Here is a 22,012-nt window from a genome sequence, read left to right as displayed (position 1 = left end):
AGGAGACCACATCTGTACGCAGTATTCAAGATGTGGGCGTACCATGGATTTATAGAAGGGCAATAAGATATTCTCAGTCTTATTCTCTATCCTTTTTTAATGATTCCTAACATCTTGTTTGCTTTTTTGACTGCTGTTGCACACTACGTGGACGTCTTCAGAGAACTATCCACGATGACTCCAAGATCTCTTTCCTGATTAGTTGTAGCTAAATTAGCCCCCATCATATTGTATGTATAGTTGGGGTTATTTTTTCCAATGTGCATTACTTTACATTTATCCACATTAAATTTCATTTGCCATTTTGTTGCCCAATCACTTAGTTTTGTGAGATCTTTTTGAAGTTCTTCACAGTCTGCTTTGGTCTTAACTATCTTGAACAGTTTAGTATCATCTGCAAACTTTGCCACCTCACTGTTTATCCCTTTCTCCAGATCATTTATGAATAAGTTGAATAGGATTGGTCCTAGGACTGACCCTTGGGGAACACCACTAGTTACCCCTCTCCGTTCTGAAAATTTACCATTTATTCCTACCCTTTGTTCCCTGTCTTTTAACCAGTTCTCAATCCATGAAAGGATCTTCCCTCTTATCCCATGACAACTCAATTTACGTAAGAGCCCTTTGGTGAGTCAAAGGCTTTCTGGAAATCTAAGTACACTATGTCCACTGGATCCCCCTTGTCCACATGTTTGTTGACCCCTTCAATGAACTCTAATAGATTAGTAAGACATGATTTCCCTTTACAGAAACCATGTTGACTTTTGCCCAACAATTTATGTTCTTCTATGTGTCTGACAATTTTATTCTTTACTATTGTTTCAGCTAATTTGCCCGGTACTGACATTAGACTTACCGGTCTGTAATTGCTGGGATCACCTCAAGAACCCTTTTTAAATATTGGTGTTGCATTAGCTATCTTCCAGTCATTGGGTACAGAACCTGATTTAAAGGACAGGTTACAAACCATAGTTAATAGTTCCGCAATTTCACATTTGAGTTCTTTCAGAACTCTTGGGTGAATGCCATCTGGTCCCGGTGACTTGTTACTGTTAAGTTTATCAATCAATTCCAAAACCACCTCTAGCGACACTTCAATCTGTGGCAATTCCTCAGATTTGTCACCTACAAAGGATGGCTCAGGTTTGGGAATCTCCCTAACATCCTCAGCAGTGAAGACTGAAGCAAAGAATTCATTTAGTTTCTCCGCAATGACTTTATCGTCTTTAAGTGCTCCTTTTGTATCTCGATCGTCCAGGGGCCCGACTGGTTGTTTAGCAGGCTTCCTGCTTCTGATGTACTTAAAAAAACATTTTGTTTATTACCTTTTGAGTTTTTGGCTAGCTGTTCTTCAAACTCCTTTTTGTCTTTTCTTATTACACTTTTACACTTAATTTGGCAGTGTTTATGCTCCTTTCTATTTACCTCACTAGGATTTGACTTCCACTTTTTAAAAGATGCCTTTTTATCTCTCACTGCTTCTTTTACATGGTTGTTAAGCCACGGTGGCTTTTTTTTTTTAGTTTTTACTGTGTTTTTTTAATTTGGGTATACATTTAAGTTGGGCCTCTATTATGGTGTCTTTGAAAAGTGTCCATGCAGCTTGCAGGGATTTCACTTGAGTCACTGTACCTTTTAATTTCTGTTTAACTAACCTCCTCATTTTTGCATAGTTCCCCTTTCTGAAATTAAATGCCAGTGTTGGGCTGTTGAGGTGTTCTTCCCACCACAGGAATGTTAAATGTTGTTATATTATGGTCACTATTTCCAAGCGATCCTGTTATAGTTACCTCTTGGACAGGATCCTGCACTCCACTCAGGACTAAATGGAGACTTGCCTCTCCCATTGTGGGTTCCTGTACCTGCTGCGCCAAGAAGCAGTCATTTAAAGTATCGAGAAATTTTGTCTCTGAATTTCGTCCTGAGGCAACATGTACTCAGTCAATATGGGGATAATTGAAATCCCCCACTATTATTGAGTTCTTTATTTTGATAGCCTCTCTAATCTCCCTTAGCATTTCATCGTCACTATCACTGTCCTGGTCAGGTGGTCGATAATAGATCCCTACTGTTATATTCTTATTAGAGCATGGAATTACTATCCATAGAGATTCTATGGAACATGTGGATTCATTTTTACTTCATTTGATTCTACATTTTCTTTCACATATAGTGCCCTCCCCCCCCCCCCCCCCGCCCCGCCCCGCATGACCTATTCTGTCTTCCCGGTATATTTTGTACCCCGGAATGATTGTGTCCCATTGACTGCTCTCACTCCACCAGGTTTCTGTGATGCCTATTATATCAATATCCTCCTTTAACACGGGGCACTCTAGTTCACCCATCTTATTATTTAGACTTCTAGCATTTGTGTACAAGCACTTTAAAAACTTGTCACTGTTTGTCTGCCCTTTTCTGATGTGTCGGATTCTTCTTTATGTGAATGTTTTTCGTCTGATCTGGCCCTTACATTATCCTCCTCCATCCTCTGCTCCTGACTAGAACCTGGAGATTCTCTATCATTAGACTCTCCTCTAAGAGAAGTGTCTGTCCGATCCAAGGGCTCCTCTGCAGCAACTGGCTTTCCCCATCTCTTAGTTTAAAAACTGCTCTGTGACCCTTTTAATGTTAAGTGCCAGCAGTCTGGTTCCACTTTGGTTTAGGTGGAGCCCATCTCTCCTGTATAGGCTCCTCCCATCCCAGAAGTTTCCCCAGTTCCTAATGAACGTGAACCCCTCCTCTCTACACCATCGTCTCATCCACGCATTGAGACTCTGAAGCTCTGCCTGCCTACCTGGCCCTGCGCGTGGAACTGGGAGCATTTCTGAGAATGCCACCATAGAGCTCCTGGATTTCAGTCTCTTTCCTAGCAGCCTAAATTTGGCCTCCAGGACGTCTCTCCTACCCTTCCCTATGTCATTGGTACCTATTTTTTAGGATGCCATGGGGATTTAGGGATTAGCACTAGGTAACTCTAGACCTAATGGCAGGGGTCTCTCCAGTTTGAGCTAAAGAGTCAGGCTTGGTAGCTGGGGGCCTTAATAGACTCTCATCCTCTGTGGGTTGGGCACAGAAGGGGGTTGCTGTGGTAATGTAGTCTACAAATTTACCATAGTCATAAGCTCAACTGCTGAAAAGTGGGCAGAGGTTCATGAATGGTCACAATGAACTCTCTATAACACTGATTAAGGAAAGCTGTGAGGAGACAAACAGATTGAATTAATTTAAACAAAGGCTCAACTGATACCACCCAAGGACTGTTACGATTATGACTGGTAAACAAGCGGAGCAGAAATCAAGCAACCAAAATTGGTATCTTGGAAATCAGGCCTAACTGGTGGACAAAATAAGGAGCACATGTGCACCCACGTCTACACAGCAGAAGCTGTCCCTTTGTGCCCTTTTTCATGGGCATGTGCTGGGCAAGCCACCGAACTGCCTTGCTGCAGTTACAGAAAGACAGTCTGCACAAGAGCAGGTGTCCTTGATCTGCCAGGAAATAGCCAGCACTGCAGGGTGGAACCTCTTGCATAGAACAGGTTGGGCCTTTCTCAGACTCCTTGCTGAGAAGTCCCTGCCTGGCCTCACACCTTTGACAGCAGTGAGTGGTCAGACAGCAGTGGTTCTGCAAAAGGGAAAGTGACGATCCAAAACTAGATGCAAAGATGTATTTCCTGAGGGGGGCGGGACCCACAGTGCGGCTAGCTGAATGTCAAGAGGAAGTTGCAGTTGAGACCTAGGCAATGCCACGAGGTCCTATTGATTAATCTATTAGCCTGGAGCTGTTGGCCTAAAGCCCAGGTCCCTACCTTCTCCTTGGACACTTTCCTGTTGGATTAGGTGCTGCCTTTCTTCTTGAAAAGTGACGTGAATCCTAACAATGGCAAGAGGAGGGGGAGGGGGGAATTCTGGAGACAGATGGAAGGGGGGCAGGTTGAAGTTATTCCTATAGACCAGTGGTTCTAAAATTATATCCTGAAGTCCCGCAAAGGTCTACAAAGCTCTGCTTGCAGAAGTGGCCCTAGGCATTTTTCAGCCACCACCCTCCCGCATCGAAGCGCCATGCCAAAAAAAACCAAAACCAAATCCAGCCAATCAGCACAGCTGCAGGGTAACCCCTGCAAGTTGGTACCCAGGGCAGTTGCCCTGCTCACCTGCTGCTATAGAATAGCCCTGAGTGCTTGGCAGTGCTCAGTATGGAACCCTTTGAGGAGCAAGTGAGGGTAGGAGGCTGGGAAAAGAGATGGGTCTCTCAAGATGCAGCGTCTAGGCAGATAAAAAGTTTGGCAAGCCACTTGCCGAGCGAGTGTGAAAACCACATCAGGTAACCAAATTGTGCAGAAGCTCAACTGGTGTCTACCCTGATGGTGCTCCAGGCTAGGTTAGCCTGGCAGTTTTATCACAGGGCACATATCAGCCCAGATGGTGGTTAGGGGAGGGTGGAAAGCTCCCCTGTATTTTTAAGCAGTACCTCCACACATTGTGGAAATGCACACACAAACAGCACATATGCTGCAAGCAGAGTGTTTGTTTAATGTAGAGATCTGAGCATGAATGCAAACACCATGTAATCTTTACTTTAAAAAATATCCAAACCCCGCCCCCAACCACTCCGGCAGATTTGTTTGAAAATTCCACTTTATTTCTCTCCATTATAAAAGCAGGGTTTTATTTTTACATTTCTGTTAAGTGTCCAGACTTGGTACATCTTCGTTATGTTTTCACAGTATCTCTGCCAGACCCCAAGGACGGTTCATATTGCTGCGGCATGAATGTGGGCAGAATGCTAGAGAGGAACCTCCGCTACGGAGTCTAAGGTAACCCTTCTCTCCCCCCGCCAAAGCACCATCCTAATCCAACTGCCTTTCTCTGAGCTCATTGTGGGCTCTCTGCTGCTTCTTGCCATGCTAGCTGGTGCATACAAGCATAATGAAAGCCAGGAATGGAATCCATGTGCCATCGCTCACGTGGGGTTCTTGTTCACTAGCACACATGAAATCCTGCCTCCTTTCAATGTGCAGGAGATGGAAGTTAACATGAGGGACCCCTTGCTGTTTCCATCCTGGTCCCTCCGCAGCTCTGCCCATCCTCTCTCTCCTGACCTGCAGCAGAGACTGACCCAGTCCTTCCTGAGCAGAGACTGGCACATTTCAGCTCATGCAGTGGTTTGGGGCTGTAGAGAACTGCCCATCATGAGAGGAGTAAGATGGGATCACCAGAGCTACCACACTCACGTTGCACACTAGATCTGTACCCAGAGGTGCAGTAGTTCATGTGTCCAGCAATACCCAGCTTTAGCTCTTCACTTCCTTCAGGACACGTCCCTCGTACAACCCCATCAATTGCTTGGCTCCAGAGCACCCTAATAGAGAGGTAGCTCAGCTGTATTTATCTCTGCTGATTGCAGCCACTCAGTGCAGCATGAGCTGGTGCCCTGAAGATTCAAGTACCAAAGGAGAGGCTAAGTGCTATGCACAGCAATTCTAAATATATGGCTATTGAGTTATTAACCAGCCATATAAATAGTGGTGTGCATAGCACTTTTCATTTCCAGCCGCCACCCCTTTTGTGTTGGCTCAATCTGTCCTCAGCAGTTTTCGTAATGAAGCAGCATTGGAAAAACATCATTTATTTAATCACAAAGCATGAAGTCTTAAAAAGGCAGTGTCCTTTTTCTACACCAGCGTCTGACAGCACAAAGGGAGGCGGGAGGGATGTTTCCAACAAGGAAACGGGAGAGGCATTCTTGGGATGGAGTGGGAGTTAAAGGCCTTGCAAAGGCCATGCAAAACTGACCCCTGACATGAACCTTCATTCTCACATTTACTGCCCAGCCAGGTCTACTCAGTGCAGCAGGAGAGTCTTAGCAAGGAGGTTAATGTCAAATTGCAGGGGTGTATCCAATCCAGCAAGATAGGCAGTAGGAATCTGGCTTGTTTAATGTACCCAGAGACTAAGCCCAATGCCACGCTAAATGAAATATGACCTGAGGATTCCCTGAATGTGATTTTGGATGAGCAGGAGAAGAAATCTTTCCTCAGAACACTCCTTCATATAGCTAGTTAAGACAGTGGGTTCTGATTTTTTTTTTTTGTTCCAGAGGTGCTGAGAACCCACAACCTGTACTGAAGTCAAAAGGAGCTGCAAATACTCAGCACTTCAGAAACGGGCTCAAAATAATGCCAGGCCTGAAGAACACCTTCCCCTTCCTTCCCCTCCCTCCCCCAACGCACACACACTAAACTTTGGGGCTGCTGAGAAATGGATGCAAGCTTCACCACTTGGGCCCACCCCAACTATCACCAGTCCGGACACAGCAGGAAGAGGTTTTGCCGTATTCAGTGATTTGCTAGGGCGTGGTATTGCCTGGGAGAGGATATGGATAAGTCTCAAGGGTCTGTACAAGTCAAGCTGTAGCTGGGAGCTGATTAGACATAAGAAAGGGGAACTTAAGAATGATGGAGGCAGTCGCCGTGCACACCACGAGGTCTCTCAAGCTTGATTCATCATCCTCTCTAGATCTCCTCCTCCTCCTCCTCCTCTAGATCAACTCTGAGTCTGGTGGTGTGGAGGATGACTATAGGTGCTGTCATATGGGATGCTGGGGCTTGGAAGCAGGCATTGAGGCTTCTGGTCCCTGGGCGGGAGGGTGGCATTTGAGCATGCTGCCAAAATAAAGGGGTTGGACACAAAGTAGGGAGGGTCCTGGTATATCGTAAGGCTGTCTTGCTGGGGAACTCTTTAAAGAGCGTGCATGGAGGCTGGCTGCAATGCTAGCAGGTCGCCGATGAGTGTGGGGGAGAGACAGAGCTGCTTGGAGCATAGCGTGGGAAATGGCAGATCCAGATGGGAGTCTTGGGGAGTCCCAGTGAGACCAGCTGAGCAGGGACCAGCCAGGTACAGAACATGTCCGCGCTCTTAGTCCCTAAGCAATTCCTCAGTAAGGGGAAGTGTCACTATCCCCATTTTACAGGTGCAGTAGAGAGGTGAAGAGACTTGCCTGAGGCCATACAACAAGAGCTGAAAACAGAAGGTACGTCTCCTCCCAGCCCCTGCCCTGTCCTCCAGCTCACGCTGCCTCCACCATACAAGTTCCTCCATTTCTAAACTCCCCTCAGCCACACATGTCTCAGTTGAGCTGCCTCCTTTTCATGCTTCCTGTCTTTGGAGAAATACTGGTGGTGTCTCTGAGGCCACCCAGGAGATCCACCAAATGATTTCTTAGGGCCCTGACTTATGTTCCAAACAGACATGACTTCCCGCAGCATCCTCCCCGCAGGATGCAGATTTTGCATTTTCACCTTATTAGGGGTCGCCTGCTTACACATGTATGCTTCCACCATATCTCTACAGCTGTGTCTTCACCTACAACCCTTATCACTGAAAGCCACCTGAATCCGGTGGGACCATGAGGCTGGTTCTCCATCAGCCCAGGTGAGCACTAAAGCTATAGTAAGAGGAGACTTTTTTGTTTTCACTGTTAATAGGAAGGGTGCATGTTATTTTCACAGGTATAATTCTTCCTGAGTCAGAGACTCCAGTGGACAACAGCTGCCCTCGTTTACACCCATGCAGCCCCAGTGATTTTAGATGGGTCCCGCTGTACCTTGCTCCTCTCACCCCACCTGTTATGAATTCATTGGGGTTTCGTGGGAGTAACCGATGGCAGAATTTGACCCCACATATATTACAGCTTGTGTGTGACCCACCAGTCACGATGTCCTTGGGGGAAATAATAGTGGGCTAGTTTGGAAGGAGAAAGTCATCTCCTCAGGACAAGCAAGATGGAACTAACTCTCCTGATTTGTGTTTCTTTTTGAGTACCACATCTCCAGTCGTTCCCACCACTGTCTGGATTGTTCCGTATTCTCAAGCTCAGCTCAGAAAGTTTAAGCAATGCAAGGCTGTGACGACCCCTTCTATCGAGCAGTGAGGGGCCTGGCAGCTCTTGTCCAAAGATGTTTCTCTAACAAACTTGTTACTTGCATTGCAACTGTGTGCAATACTAGTCCCATTTCTGCTCATACAGCAAAACAACTGGTTTTGAGCTGGGTTTTTTTCCGTGCTTTCTTGTTCCATGTTTAAAACCAGGAAGGTTTTCTTTTTAATCTGGTTTCTTCCATTATCATTCCTTCCTCCTCATCCCTTGATACACTGACAATCTATCCCTTGATCCAGAACGCTTCCCCTGACCCTCCCTAAAATCCTGTAGAAAAGAGATTCTGCTTGGTGAGATTAAATTTTCTTTCAAACACAGCTTTAAGGCAAAAGTTTGGCAATGCAAAGCAAAGTCTACATAAGGCCGCATGACTTAGGTTTGCAACTCAGAACCTTTTATCATTTTAAAAAAAACCCATAATAATAAATAAATAGTCAGCGTTTAGCTCCAGGAACTTGAGTTTCATTCTGGGGAGAGAAAAAAAAATCCCTTTCCTCCCACCAAACATAATAAAATCCCAGATAAAAACCTTATTTTGTTCTGGACAATCTGGGTGAGCTAATGAGACTGAAGTTCAAACAATAACTAAAGTCAGGAAGAAAAGAAAGCTACAGGGATAGAAATAAAGTTTAGTTTGCTGATTCCTCCCTTAGGAATCAGGTGACGAGACAGACCCTGGTCAAGGTCTCCTCTTTAGCTTTAGCACAGTGAGATCCGTCCCAATGGGAGAAGGTAGAATGGTTGCATTTCTGTTGAATGAATAAAAAGTGCATCTCCATTTTGCTTAGATTCTAAAAGTATCTAAGTGCAGGGTTATTTTCTTCCCTTCTGGTGCCGGGATGCCAGGTTGCTATTACCGATATTTTGAAGGGATCACCACTAGTGGTGGCCCGTCCTTTGGCCTCCACATGAGTACCTGAGCATCATTGGCATTGGGTTTCACAAGGGCACTGGGTGGTATTGGCTCATTCTTGCTAAGGACCCGGGGCTGCTCTTGAGCAAAGGGTTGCCGCAGCGTAGCACGCTGCCCCAAGGGTCTGCTGGGATTCACCTCTATGCCCAGCCTCATACGCCACTTGATAGTCTGCAGGGTCACCATCTCGCTGGTGGCCGTGTTGGTGGCCACCAACCAGGTGGTGAAGCTTTGATCCCGGTGGATGCTCGTGAGTTTCGCCACGTTGCTCTCGCTCACAGGCACCGCCCACGTGACGCTTGGGTAGAAGTTATCATTCATACTGATGTTGAACTTGGATTCCTTCCTGGTGGGCCCCACGATCATGCAGGTTTCTGTGGTGTTGCCGTACCAGGGGTAGTTCACACCGTCCGAGTCACTTATGGCCTGGATCTTGCCATCTTGCAGGTCCGGGAGCTCCCAACTCGACCTGCCACAACCAAGAAGGAATCACGGAAAACTGATTAGCGCAGGGACTCACTGGGCTGGGTTTTCATTGTACAGCCTGAGAGCGGAGGCGGCTCTGAGTGCAGCTCCCTTGTATCTTCCTCCATCGGGATTTGTGCTCCCAATGTTACTCTGCGATGAGCGCTCATCCCTTCTGTTAAAACAGCATTGCAAACGCCTAGGCCCAATCCTAGAGGTGGGGGGAACCACTGCACTGGTATCAAACAGGATTGGAAATTCAGTCTCTAGGCTTGGTACCAGTGTGGTCGCAACTTAACTACTGGGAGTGCTCTCAAATATACTGGTGTATCTAAACTTCTACGGAGGGCCCTTTATACTACGATCAGAGCCATGAGACCCACCCCAGTTCTCTTTTCTCCTGTCCCTTAAAAACCCTTTATTGCAACCAGTCTTGTGCTGCTCCTTACTCAGCCTCTTACTCATTCCCTTCCCTCCAGGACAAATAAGCTGCCTCCAGTTTCCTGGCCCCTGCTGGTTTTAAGTAAGAGGAGTCGTCAAACCCAAGTTTCCCAACTAGGCAGGGCTGCTGCCAAGCTGGCAGTCAGACTTCCAATCCTATGCGACAGGAGGAGCAGCCTTGAGTGGTGGGGAGAGGAGGTCCGCAATGTAATGGCTTTCAGAGGGCCCTGCCACTCGCTAAGTCCTGAAATAAATACTTGCGTTTAGCAGGGGCCTTCCTATCTTCATTCAGTCTCTAACCACACACCATTATTCAGCATTCTGGACAAGCCACTGTCCTCTCCATCTGCCCCTGCTCTACACCAGTCATGGGTAGGGCCCTCCAAATTCACGGTCCATTTTGCTCAATTTCACGGTCATAGGATTTAAAAAATCATAAATTTCGTGATTTCATATATTTAAATCTGAAATTTCACAGTGTTGTAACTGTAGGGGTCCTGACCCAAAAGGGTGTTGTGGGGGGAGGGGTTGCAAGGTTATTGTAGGGGGGGGTCTTGGTATTGCCACCCTTACTTCTGCGCTGCTGGTGGCGGGGTGCTGCCTTCAGAGCTGGGCACCTGGCCAACAGCCACTTCTCTCCAGCCACCTAGCTCTGAAGGCAGCAAAGAAGTAAAGGTGGCAATACCATGACCCCCCTACAATAACCTTGCAACCCCCTTTTGGGTCAGGACCTCCTGTTTGAGGAATGCTGGTTTCGCACGTGAAATCTGTAGAATATGGGGTAAAAGTACACAACAGACAAGATTTCATGGCTGTGAATTTGGTAGGGCCCTAGTCATGGGCAAGGATTGCCTTGTACAGCATCCAGAACAATGGGGTTCTGATCCTGACCAGGGGCTCTGGACAGTACTTTAATACAAATTACATTAAATAAGGCCCAGCCTCTCCCTCTACCCCTTCCCCAGTCCCTCCACTTTAATCTAAGACAACTTTCTTACAGCACAAGACTTGACGGTGCAGCTAAAAACCCCAACCACACCAATAATAATGAGGCAAGTTGTTCCAGTGACCCTCGGGGCTGTTACTTTGCAGTTCAGCTACAAAAGAGCAGCCTTCCCTGGGGGGGGGAAGAAGAGCGTTACAGTTGGGCAGATTGTTCTTAATTAGGCAGCTGGAGAGTGCAGGGAGGTAAAGTCTGTGGCTTGACAAAGGTATAGAGGGTCTGCGTATACTACTTTGCATTTCTAAATCCAGGGCGCTCACCGCATTTTCCAAACACTAATAAGCACCGTAGCCCCCCTCCCACCTACCTTGTGTTTTATCCATTTTACAGATGTTGAAGCATAGCGGTGTAAATGGTCTGATTTTTCCCCCTCCCTCCCCCCAAGTTGCTCAGCACTTGCAGAGCCCACTGACGTTAGTGGGGTCTGGGAGTGCTCGACGCTTCTGAGAATCTGGCCCTAAATGCCTGACCCAACATCACAGCAAGTTAGAGCAGTGAGAGAGTGTGCAGTCCAGTGGCTAGGCCCCTAGAGTGGGACTCAGGAGACCTGGGTTCTGTTCCCTCCGCTCCACTGCTGACCTCATGGCTGAGCTTGGACAAGTCACTTCGCCTCCCACCTTTTGTCTGTTTAGCCTGTAAGCTCTTCAGAGCAGAGAGCCTCCTGTCTGTGTGGTGCCCAGCACAAGGTGGGTCTAATTTTGGTTGGAGCCTCAGGCACTACCTACCAAAATACAAATGATAAATGTTAGTAGCAGAGCTGGGGAAAGCACCTAGAAGTTCTGACTCCTCATCCCCTGCTGTCACCATTAGACAAAAGTGCCACACCCCAGCCCCAAGGCCATCACAGTAACCACAAAAGCAAAGGCTAAGAGGTTCAATGCCCTCTAAACCAGGAGGGGGAGGGGAGAGCAGCTGCAGTCAGTCTTTCTGATTGCAAGTTTAAACGCAATCACAGGACTCCAACGAAAAGGCTAGTGCTTTCTATTGAGAAGATGAACAAAAATGTTCCTGCCCGACCTGCACATTTAACGTCAAATGCTGGAGTTTTGACCCTTCCAGTTGGATTTTTCAGGCCCATTATGAAACGCTGATTATTGGGTAAGAGGAACATGATGCCAGAGGTAGCAGAGCTCAGCTGAGAGCCTGATTTTTTTGCAAAGTAAACACCCCACTGCCGGTATGCAATGCTCCATCTTTATCAGTGACCCTCCACTTGTAACACTACAGAGCATTATTCTGTAGTCTTAATATGGAGATGCAGCTCCCAGATATTACGGGTCCCAGCATGCAATGCTCCGTTTTGATCGTGTGACCCTGAGTTATGAAATATTTGACAATACTCCACAGCATACCAGTATGTGCAATGTAGTATGTTTTGTGACCACAAATGCTGACGTGAGCCCAAAGGCCAAGATGCATTCTGGAGGCCTGCTTTTACAAATTGGGCTGGCAACGCTGGTTCTCATGTGCACACTGAATTCCTACTGGCTATCACACGCTAGAATTACTGTGTTTTGGGGGGATTTTCTTGCACTTCAGTACAAGTCCTATGTCCCAACCGTTAAAACAGCCCTTAGAGTAAATCAGAGAAACATGCTTTGAGCACAGGACTGGGAGCAGGGGATTCTACAGTCTAATCTAATATTGACTCTGTGTGGTTTTGGGCTAGCCACTGACCCTCTCCTTGCCTCAGTTTTCCAATCTGTAACTTGGGAATAATACAAGCTACCTCACAAAGCTGTTCTGAGGGCTAATTAGTTTAATGTTTGGAGAGCCCCATGAGATTTCTCTTTCACTAGTTAGCAGCAGAAGTTTGGCTCTAACCATCCTGTGGGATATTTTATACGATCCGAGGTTTGTCGTGGGCTTGGTTAAAAGCCTTGCACTTGTGGTTATGCAGCATGCTGTATACTGGGTGGCTGCATGTCTAGTGCTGTCGTCTGTACGGTGCTCAGGGGTGTTGCAGGATGGAAGACACAACATACAAGGAAAATATTAAGTGCAAAGCATTATTTTAGGAAACTGCATAGGGCGCTAAGATCTGGGGTCAAGATCTTCAAAAGTGACTAGCAACTTTGGGTGCCCACCTTCAAGGAGACTGATTTGCAGAGCGCAGGTGCTCAGCACTTCCTGGAAATTAGGCCCCTTTAAGGTGTCTCAAGTTGGGCCCCTAAAAATCACTAGTCACTTCTGAACGTCCTGGCCTCAGACCGTCCAGGCCACAGAAACCTGGCATCCTGCCCCCCAGCCTGGTAAGTTCAGTGCCATGTGATGTTATCAGAACCTGTAGGGGTATATAGCCTGATTCGGTTTGTCATGTGCTACAAACCTATTGGCTAACATACTGTCTGCGGCAGTTCTTGTTCTTCCAAGTATATTGCCAACAGGCAGAGGGAGTCCTTTGCCTGAGAGCCACTTCTGACCTAAAACTGTAAAAAGAAACCCTCTGAGTGGATTCTAGCCATAACCCCATGGCACAGGGGAGGCTGATTATATGAGTGTCTCTTAAACAGCTAGGAGTCATTCCTCCCCTACGCCCCTCAACAAGGGATGAGAAAGAAAAGCTCCAGGGATTTTTCAGTGAACTCCTCCCCGCGAGGGAAGATGAATAGGAGGTCACGTACTATAGCAACAGGTTTAGCCCTTGCAGCAACGTCTCATCAAGTGTGATCTCTGAAATACCATATGGGAATCCTTTCTCTCCCTTTCAGCAGATGGTTTAGGATTACTTTCCGTTCAAATCGTTGCTGACGCTGTTTGATTGAGGCCCGGGGACGAGGCGTGACAATTTCCTAGACGTTCCTATACATTATGGATGTGCCCACTGCTGAGACACAGGCGCAGGGGCTGTACAAACGTGGGTGCACCACACTGGGACATCTCGTTTGGGACTCAGACCGCTACTTGAGGTTTGTAACTGAATCCTGAGCTGGTTTGTCCTACCCTTGCCACAGGCTGGTGGAAAAACTGTCTGGCTGAGGATGAAACTGTGGGCACATCTTCACTACCCGCCGAATCGGCGGGTAGCAATCGATCTATTGGGGATCGACCTATTGCGTCGAGTGAAGACGCGATAAAATCGATCCCCGATGGCTCTTCCGTCGACTCCGGAAATCCACCGCGGCAAGAGGCGGAAGCGGAGTCGACGGCGGCGCGGCAGCGGTCGACTCGCCGCCGTCCTCACAGCCAGGTAAGTCGACCTAAAATACGCAACTTCAGCTACGCTATTCACGTAGCTGAAGTTGCGTATCTTAGGTCGACCCCCCCCGTAGTGTAGACCTAGCCTTAGAAAACAAGTTAATTGGTTCCACCTTAGTGCCTGATGGATCTTTTGTCTGCATCCCAAAACCACTATGTAAGAGCCTCTGGTCAGGAGCAGCTCTGCAAAGGTTGTTGCAAGTCAGCACTGAGAGGCCTAGGCAGATCTGTGCTGGGCCCTGGATTAGACCGGTAAGGAGTGTTGCTATATGGCTGAGGTGCATTGGTTTAACTTTATAGACTGACTCGGGCTGGGGGTGGGGGATTAGGAGTGGATGCTGCAGGGCAGGTGAAAGGTTTGGGGAGGAAATTTGCACAATACCCAATGGCTCTATGCCTAATTCTAGCAAGTGTGACTAATCCTGAGGATTTCAATGAGCCTCAAATTTACTCGCAAATGTTAGTGAGAGGAAGAAGTAGGCCTTCGTCATCATCCTGTTACTGGAGCAAAGGGAAACTAAATAGCATAGTTCATGAACCACAAAACCTGGAGTTCCTGCCCCTTGCCTGCTGTTATTATCAAAGATCTCTTGCCAAGAGGGGTCATGACCTTTGATTGTGTGACTTGTCCATATGAAGTCAAATAATTCTCCCCAACCGGCCATTTTAACATGTTCAGAAGGAGGTGCTACAGAATGCCCCATTGCTACAAACGGATCTCTCTGGGATTAAAACCGTGCCATGGAAAGCCCAGAAACTTGCACGGTAAATTATTCGACACCAGGGAAGCTGTGTGAACTCCCAAGGCTATCTGATTTCAGGCTGAGCAGCTCCAAAATCAATGGTTCTGGCTTGTAATGCTGACAAGTTTGTTTTTTACTCTGCTGCTCGGTCGTCCAGAATCACCATAAACTAGGTAGCTGAAAGGCCTGCTTTAATTTACCACAGGGCCTTTACTAACACATGAATACTCTTTCAGCTACATCTCCATGGAGCAGTGGTGCCCGGGCTGTAGCCTGTCAAGCCATATTTTCCAGCCCTCCTAATTTGGGCTCTGACCCTCCCGATTTCCTTTTCAGGCATGTTTCTTTCTATTCCCTAAAGAGGGGACCTGGCTTATACAATCTCTCTGGATGTTCCCCTGCAGCATAACATGAGGCTAAAAGTGCAGCATTGTGTGCAGACACAGCAAAGTGACCTCCAGCTTTCCGCAGCAAGCAAGATGACATGGGTGCATTAAGTTAATCTTTTCAGACAGGCATAACGTGCCATCAGTAAACACTCGGGTGCTAGCTCATCCTCGGACCTCAATGCTTGAAGCCAGACCTTAATTAGTCACAGGACATTATGGCCTTGCATATCGTTTTTATAATAAAAGGGGGGTGCTTGCATCAGATCTAGACTTTGCTTTGCACAGATGCCCAAGAAGAATCCATATCAGGGAGCAATGCAAAGCCATCCTGGGCTTTCCACCCATCCTTCCACATGATTCATTGTGACCAACATCACCAGCTAACAAAGTCTGTGCTGGTGACAGAAACAGACCAAGGCAGCACTGCCCATTAGCAACAAGCGGGAATAATCCTGAACTGGATTTCTATGGATTTATACCCCTGATCCGCCAGGTTCAATACAACTCCCTTTATAAATTGGCTTTTACCCTCTACCTCACCTACTTCAGCACTGCAAAACCATTCAGTAGGGCTCCTGGTAAAGAACGAGAAGTGAATGAGAAAGTGGAATGGGGACAGACTTTCATGCGTGAGAGTAGCAGAGCTGTTACCACTTTTAGACTTTGGAGGAACCTCAATGAGTTGGTTTGCTGCACATCAGAAATGTCACCGTTCTTTTAGTGGATTAGTCTCCAATCACATTTCTCCTCCTGGGGTCTTGGAAGTTTATTCTTCATATAGGTTTGTTTTTATAGCAGAGATCAGTTTAATTCTATTTCTGTTGTAGGCCCTGGAAGATGTAATCTTTAAGGCATCTCTCTTTTAAACTTTAAGGGACATGGTAGAGATAAATCTATATACAATTTTATTTTAAAAAGCCTTCGCAGATGACTCAAAAAGTCTGCTTTATTTATCAGTCTGTGTTTTGCTTATCACCATCTGTGCTGCTACGTGCACTTTACTCCATGGAGACAGTGAAATTAACCTGGTTAATTTCACGTAAATTTTATATTCTTATTTGTATTACGATAGCACCTAGGAGCCCCAGTCATGGACCACACTGTGCTAGGCACTGTACAAACACAGAACAAAGAGTTGGTCCCTGCCTCAAAGAGCTTACAATTTAAGTAGGGCCTGACCTTCCCCTCCCTGCTTAAGCAAAGCTTTCACTGCCTGATTCTGATCACCCCAGTTGAGTAGCATCTTGCTCCAGACAAATAGTTCCATTCACTTCCATGGAAGTGCTACTCCGGGTAAGCAGTGGTCTCAGAACCGGGCTCTCCATACAACCTAATAACCAGGGCAAGTAGTTTGCAAAAGGACAGCAGACTAGGGCTAGCAGGCAGTTTCACTTTGTAGTCCTTGTGCTCTATTGCTCTGCTGTTTGCTTTCGGCTCATGACACTGCAGGGGGAATCTTCATGGCCAAGGAAGCGTTCAGTGACTTTTTAAGCAATAATAACAGGAGTACTTGTTTTTAAGCAATGACATTTCTCTTAGCATTAGGTTTTTCAAAAGTAAGCGTGTGTGTGTGTGTGTGTGTGAGAAACCTAAAAATTTGGCACCTAATCCCCGAGCTGCAGACATCCTTTTAAACAAGCGTGTGTTTGACAGATTGCCTCTGTATCTCTCCTCCATCTAGTACTGAGGGGTATGCACAGCTCAGTCTGCGTTCCCCAGCCATGCCTGCCTTCTTCAGTGCAATGGGCAGTGTGTAGGTGACTGACAACTTCAGAATGCAAAAGCAAAAATGCTTCAAAGCCTGGTGCGAAGATGAGGCTCCCATTCTCAACCTGAATCCTTCCCATGCCATCAGACTTCATTCAGGGCATGGACATTAATTTTTGTATTCAGAGTTATTAGAGCCTGTTTTAATGGTCTGTTCCAACAGTGATTTTTTTTAAAAATGTTCCTATTTAAGAGGGAGTGTTCCTTGGGCCAAATTCTCCACTGCTGTAAAACTCCAGCAATGGAACTCTGCTGATGTACACCAGCTGATGACCTGGCCCATTCTTTCAACCAGATTTCCATTGGTAAAAAGCTCTTGCAGTCCAATGGCATTAAGAGGTCTTTCTCCCCAAATGCCCTTTTTATAGCTTTATCATGTGGCAGGTCTGGGGGCAACTCTCTAAGGAAATGGCATGGAGAGGCCAACAAACTTTTAATCATGTTTTCGTAATGTACAAAATCAGCTAAATATGGCTGACCCCAGAGGAAAGCACCTCTTTGCACACATGCAATGATATTTTCATCCCTAAATTTTCATTGTTTACTGAATTATAGTTCATTGTTCCTCTGTATATGAGCTTAATTCCAGCTGCTCTGATAATACTTAGCTCTTATACAGAATTTTTATTCTACAGCTATCACAACATTTTAGAAAGGAAGGTCAACATCATTATCCTCAATGTACAGATGGGGAAACTGAGGCACAGACAAAGTGACTTGCCCCAGCTCTCCGCATGTGAGTGACAGAGTCGGGTATAGGACAACTGCCCTGTTCGTTTTGTTTTACTGAATACCCACCTATATTTATACACCAGTGGATTTTTGTGTTTTCCTTCGCACCTGATCATCTAGGCTAAGATTGTCAAATGAGGCTATGGAGTTAGGCACCCAATTTGTTTCAGCTTTGAAACCCCCAGCCCTAATTTCTTGTTGCTGGGCCCTACCCTGCAGAACCCTATTTTAAAGAGCAGACAGTGAGCCCAACCTTCCAGGGCTCAGCCCACTGTGTGTGCTTTAAAATCAGTAAAATCTTACCCCCTTCCCCATCCAACCTAACTCTATCAGTATTTGGCTGTTGCCAATGTGCTCAAGCAGAACGCTCCCCCTCACCAACAATGAGCTGAGAAAGGAAATGGGGACAGAAAGTGGGAACTGTTGCTCCTTGGCAATCTGCTCCCCTGGGGCGCTGGGCCTGTCAGGCGCACATTCACTTCATGCCTGAAATGTCACTCATGTCATTAGGCTGGGCAAATATTGTATATAAGCTTGCCCTCTCTGGGTCCTGCAGTGCTCCTGGAGGGGAGAGGCACTGGAAGGCGGAGTACAGCAGCGAGGCAGTTGGACCTTTTGGGAAGGCAATATGTTAGGTTCATCTGCTCTCTGGTTCTATCCTCTGTCCCCCTTCTCTTCCCTCCTCCCCACCTTTTATTTTGTAGTTGGCCTGTCTTTCCCCTAGCTAGGCAAGCATTTCCCTTACGCGGGGCTTGCTGAATTAGCAAGCAGGAAGGCTGCTTAAGCCTGACCTTTTCATCCCATCTTCCGCTGGAGACTGGGCAGCATCAGTGCGTCCAGTCACCAAGCCACCTGCCTCTCCTAGCCTACACTAGGTTCCAACGTCAGGCTCTTGTACTGCTGGCTGGGCAAACCACTTCTGCTGCACCATGAGTCTTCTACTAGTTTTACCCATGAGCCACACACTTGCTATTCTGTGTGGGGGTGTGTGTGTAATAGTTAGTTATTTATATATATGGGTGGAGCTGCATTTCCACTTACATCACAATTTGGAGGTTGAGAGGTGTGTTGTTTTTTCCCCTGGTCTTTTCACTTCCTGTTCTTACATGGTGTGGATGGGGATGTACATTTTTAACCGCAGCCCCAGGGTGATGCAGAGGGTTAACCCATCACTCTTGCAGCCAAATCCTGCTTGCCTCACCCATGCAGGCAGCCTGTTGCAATGAGCAAAGCAAACAGAATTCAGCCCCCTAATGCTGCCTTCCATTCATGGCTGGTGTAATGTCAAGCCCACAGCCCTGCTGATAGCACATTGCAGGAATAGCAACCCAACTTGTTTACAGCAGTAGAGCGCTGCAAGTGTCGGCATTTGTTTGCATTCTGATTTGTCAAAAAGCACCCTTTCCTTTTTTTAAAAAGGGGGCATCGGCGAAGAGCTGGCATGGAAGGAACTCCCTTCTTATATGAAAAGCAACACCCTTGTTTTCTCCGCAATCTCGTGGCGGGGTGACTTCTGCTTTCAGGTTTTACAGTGTTGCTGGAACCCTCGGACTACCCTCTGTATAAATGGTATTGCATTTGGATGGCTACCAAACCAAGCATTTCTGTTTTGGAGCCTGATTTTGTTCCCCTGGGCGTCAATGGAAAAACACCCAATGCCTTTAAGGGGGCAAGATCAAGCCCTTATCTCTTTTTTTAAAGAAGTGTACAGTTTTAATATTAGAGAAGGTAAATCAAATGGGTTAAATGGTGCTTCACCAGCCAAGTCCTGCTTCCCCTACTGCAACACACACACACACACACACACACGCTCTCCCTCACTGGAAATACTTACATTCCCTGCTCCCCATAGTGGTTGTAAAACTCCATATGGCTACATGCTTGAATCCAACCCACGATCCAGGTCTCTTTCTTGGGGATAGGAGGTACCAAGACGTGGGCAGAGGCTCGAAAGTGAGGGGTCCGGTATCGCAGAACCACGCTGGACGACTCGTCGATGCTGGTGGGAACAGGATCGATGGAGGCTTTCACTTCAATCACTGAAATACTTTCCCGGAAAACTTTGGATTTGCAGCTAATACTCTGAATACAGCCCATGGCATACAACACCAGTGCAATTCCTAGGACACTCCAGCAATCCGGGGGAAGATTAGGCATTGAAATGATATGGTGCTAGATCAAATATAGATCTTCCTGGTTTGTAATCTCAAAAATGATATCCATAGGATAGAAAATTCATCATATAAAGTCTTTATTTGAATTTCAGTATTATCGCTGCTGCTTTTATGGATTTAGCTGCACTTCAGAAGCAAAGGGGCCTTTTCTTATTCTCCAGTTAATGACAGATGAAATCTTTCATTCATATATTCTTTGGATTAAAAAAAGTCTTTGAGTTCAATAAATAATCATCTCCTTTTTTTAAAGATGAGATATTTAGTCCTTCCTCTTTTTGAATGCCATCTGTTCACCATGAAACATCAGCGAAGCTGGCATTTCCCTTTATTCTTTGGATGAAAAAGCAGAATGCTGATAGACACATCTATATAAATAATAAAATACTTCTTGTCACAGCCCCTGTAGATTTTCACTTCCGGACTTGCAGTTGTTCATAACTTCCCTTTGCAAAGAAAAATAGTACTGTAATTAAAAAAAAAAATAACGGTGGAAAATGTTAAATCAGCCACATCTCTGATTTGGAGGCTTCTGTAGATGTCAGAGATATGGGTGTTGCTGATTTTTTTTTTTTAAGTAATAGCTTAAATAATAAATCACAGGTCTTTGTCACGCATCACATTCCCCCGGCTTTGCATGTAGAAATACAATAGGAGGAGAAATGAATAAAATGAGCAGTTCCCAAGGAGATATTTTAGCTTTTCTATTGCACCACTTCGCTGATTTCTGTTTCAACTTTGCTCTCCCTTCTTCCCTCAGTCACTGTGGGTTCCAACTGCAGAAACATAACCGGTGGAAGCACAGCAGACGCCCTGTCTCCTCCCCCGCTGGGCTTTTCGCGATCTGGGGGGAGTGGGGCTACCTCGCCTGGGTTTAGTCCTTCCACCTCTCCGCTCCGCACCTGGCTGTGGGATGGGGCGGAGACGGCTCTGAGATCTGTAGAAGTTTTGTCAAAGTTTCTCTGCTGTTACTGGTGATGGCTGCTGCTTCTGCTTTGAGTAGAGCTGCTCTCCCCCTAGGTCACGATCCGCCACGCTGACCCAGCCTGCCGCAAACAATCGCCGCCCGTGACATCTCCACTCCCCCGCCACCTGGGCTGGGGAAGGATGCGAAGCCGGCAGGATACGAGCCCGGCGGTGGCTTCGCAGCTTCCCCCCACCCCTCCTCCTCCTCTTCCAGCGCTGGGCTTTTAGTTTGATGCTGCAGTGGATCGCATGTCACGCCGCCTGTGTCCTCAGATGTCTCGGCAGCCTGCCTTCGGGGACCAGGCTCGCCCTCACCCCCAGGGGCTCATCTGCAGGCATGGGGCGCGTGTCCTTCGCATGTGTGTGAACAGAGAGAGAAAACAGCCTTTCCCCCAGTCTGTGCTTCCGGATCCTTCTGTCTTCAGAGCTTCACAGCATCCTGCACCTTGGGGGAACTTTGCACCTCCCCCCCCTTTGGACAAATGTCATTCGCGGGCTCAGATCGCGTCGGAGCTGCAGCTGCTGGGGGCTTCTTGGTGTCGGGACAGCAGCTTCTTCGTGCATCCGTTTGCTAGGCTTTTCCAGCCAGACCTGTATTCGCATGTGTGTGTGTGTGTGTGTGTAGGGTGGTTTTTTTGCTTTATGTCTAGGAAGGTGAGCAAAGCAGGAGCGATCCCCCCCCCTCACCCCCCCCCCCCCCGCTGTTGCAAGCTTCCTCTTTTTGCAAGAAATCAATCAGGGGGCAGTATCTGAATTGTATTTCAGCCTCTCCCGTGGATCAGTCCCTTGGACGGTGGGGGGACAAAACCCTGCTTCAGTTTCTGCTGCAGCATCAGAAAGGCAACCAGGTCAAACTTTGCAAGAAACTCATTCCCAGCATTTTCATGCCCGTGGCATTCTCATGCAGCCCAGCTGTTCTTGCAGGCTTTCCAGGGAGGGAGCTCTGTGCATGACAGCTTCTTTCCCTCCGCCCCAGTCCAATTGCAGTATTATTAGCAGGTCTCTCTCTCTGCCGCTCATACCTTCCTCTCTCTCTCTCCTAGCCCTCCCCCTGTATTCCTCGCTCAAACTGCAGCTGTTGGAGCTAAACCTCTTTGCAAAACGGCATTTCCTTTCAATAGCTTCAGGCATTCTGGGTAATGTAGTTTTGGTTTTTTCATTCCACCTATATATTTTTTTTTTAATGCAATGCATTTTCTGTCACTTTAATTTTGGCCCTTTTCTCTCCTCTGGAATATTTGCTGGTTGAAGTTTGGTAGGTGGATTCAGTCAGGGGCATGACATT

At 46.9% G+C, this 22,012-nt stretch overlaps 1 protein-coding gene across 1 annotated transcript; it reads right to left on the bottom strand.

The window, feature by feature from the left end:
* Nucleotides 1–4,624: 4,624 nt before the first annotated feature.
* FAM78A (family with sequence similarity 78 member A) lies at nt 4,625–21,469 on the bottom strand. Its single transcript, XM_065418806.1, has 2 exons — nt 19,425–21,469; nt 4,625–9,321 (listed from the first exon to the last, which is right to left on the bottom strand). The coding sequence occupies exons 1-2, from the start codon at nt 19,745–19,747 to the stop codon at nt 8,793–8,795; spliced, it is 852 nt and encodes a 283-aa protein (XP_065274878.1). The 5' UTR covers nt 19,748–21,469; the 3' UTR covers nt 4,625–8,792.
* Nucleotides 21,470–22,012: the final 543 nt, after the last annotated feature.

The sequence above is a fragment of the Emys orbicularis genome, chromosome 18 (genome assembly GCF_028017835.1).
Source record: "Emys orbicularis isolate rEmyOrb1 chromosome 18, rEmyOrb1.hap1, whole genome shotgun sequence".
Lineage (NCBI taxonomy): Eukaryota > Metazoa > Chordata > Testudines > Emydidae > Emys > Emys orbicularis.
The sequence above is the reverse complement of the archived record's forward strand: the minus strand, read 5'-3'. Positions and strand labels throughout refer to the sequence as shown.

Bases quoted from the DNA above. Each gene is read 5' to 3' on its own strand.
- FAM78A (XM_065418806.1), bottom strand. From the start codon at position 19,747: ATGCCTAATCTTCCCCCGGATTGCTGGAGTGTCCTAGGAATTGCACTG. The intron at 9,322-19,424 runs GTAAGTATTTCC...TGGTTGTGGCAG, and splicing joins CACTATGGGGAGCAGGGAAT to GTCGAGTTGGGAGCTCCCGG.